At 62.6% G+C, this 690-nt stretch overlaps 1 protein-coding gene across 1 annotated transcript in view; it reads left to right on the forward strand.

Moving 5' to 3' along the window:
• Positions 1-339, forward strand: part of CRTAC1 (cartilage acidic protein 1) — an 8,562-nt gene extending 8,223 nt beyond the window's left edge. Inside the window, exon 13 of the mRNA XM_010157715.1 lies at positions 227-339. Within this exon, the coding sequence (XP_010156017.1) occupies positions 227-339 (113 nt within the window). The remainder of the gene's footprint in view (positions 1-226) is intronic.
• Positions 340-690: the final 351 nt, after the last annotated feature.

The following is a 690-nucleotide window of genomic DNA, read 5'->3' on the forward strand; positions in this document are numbered from 1 at the left end:
CCGCTGCAGCCTGGCCCAGCCAGTGGGCAGCAGCCCCTAAGCACCACCTCAGGATGCTGTTGCCCCCCTGCTGAAGGCCTGGCCACATCCTGCGACCTGCCGGGTGGCTGCCCAGCTGCTTACCCTCCTGCTCTGTATCTGTTCATCCTGTGCCTTCTGCTGAGCCCCCACTAACTCCCCTTCTCTCTCTTTCTTTCTTGCTCTCTCTCTCTCCTTGTCTGTGCAGCTCAGGTGGCCTTTTTTGGGGGATACCCCTCTGCTGGGAGCTGGCCTGGGCGCCCCCACAGTTCCCTCTTCCCTACAGTCCTTGGACTCTGCCTTTGTCTCTATGCACTTTAACCCCTGCCCATAACATGCCAGAGCAGCCTTGGCAGAAGGACCGGCCGGCCTCTGCCTGTCTCTCCTTTTCTCTCTCTCTTTCCATGTCCAACTGCCCTGGAAGTGCTGGCTGTGCCCTGCCAGGGTAGCCTGCGGTGAATGGTGCATGGAGCCCGGCTGCCCCTTGCACCGTGTCTGGGAGACCCCCTCCAAAAGGGGCAGCACCCCTTCACCGGCACCTCCCAGCACTGCTCCTGCCGCCCCGGCACCTCCTGGGTGGTTGCTTGCTCCGTCGCCTCGATACCGTACCATGTGCCTGCTGGTTTGGCCTGAGACGTGTGTGCTTCTCCTGCCCCCTCCTCGGTGACGGGG

The sequence above is a fragment of the Eurypyga helias genome, unplaced genomic scaffold (assembly GCF_000690775.1).
Source record: "Eurypyga helias isolate BGI_N326 unplaced genomic scaffold, ASM69077v1 scaffold41008, whole genome shotgun sequence".
In the NCBI taxonomy this organism is placed as follows: Eukaryota; Metazoa; Chordata; class Aves; order Eurypygiformes; family Eurypygidae; genus Eurypyga; species Eurypyga helias.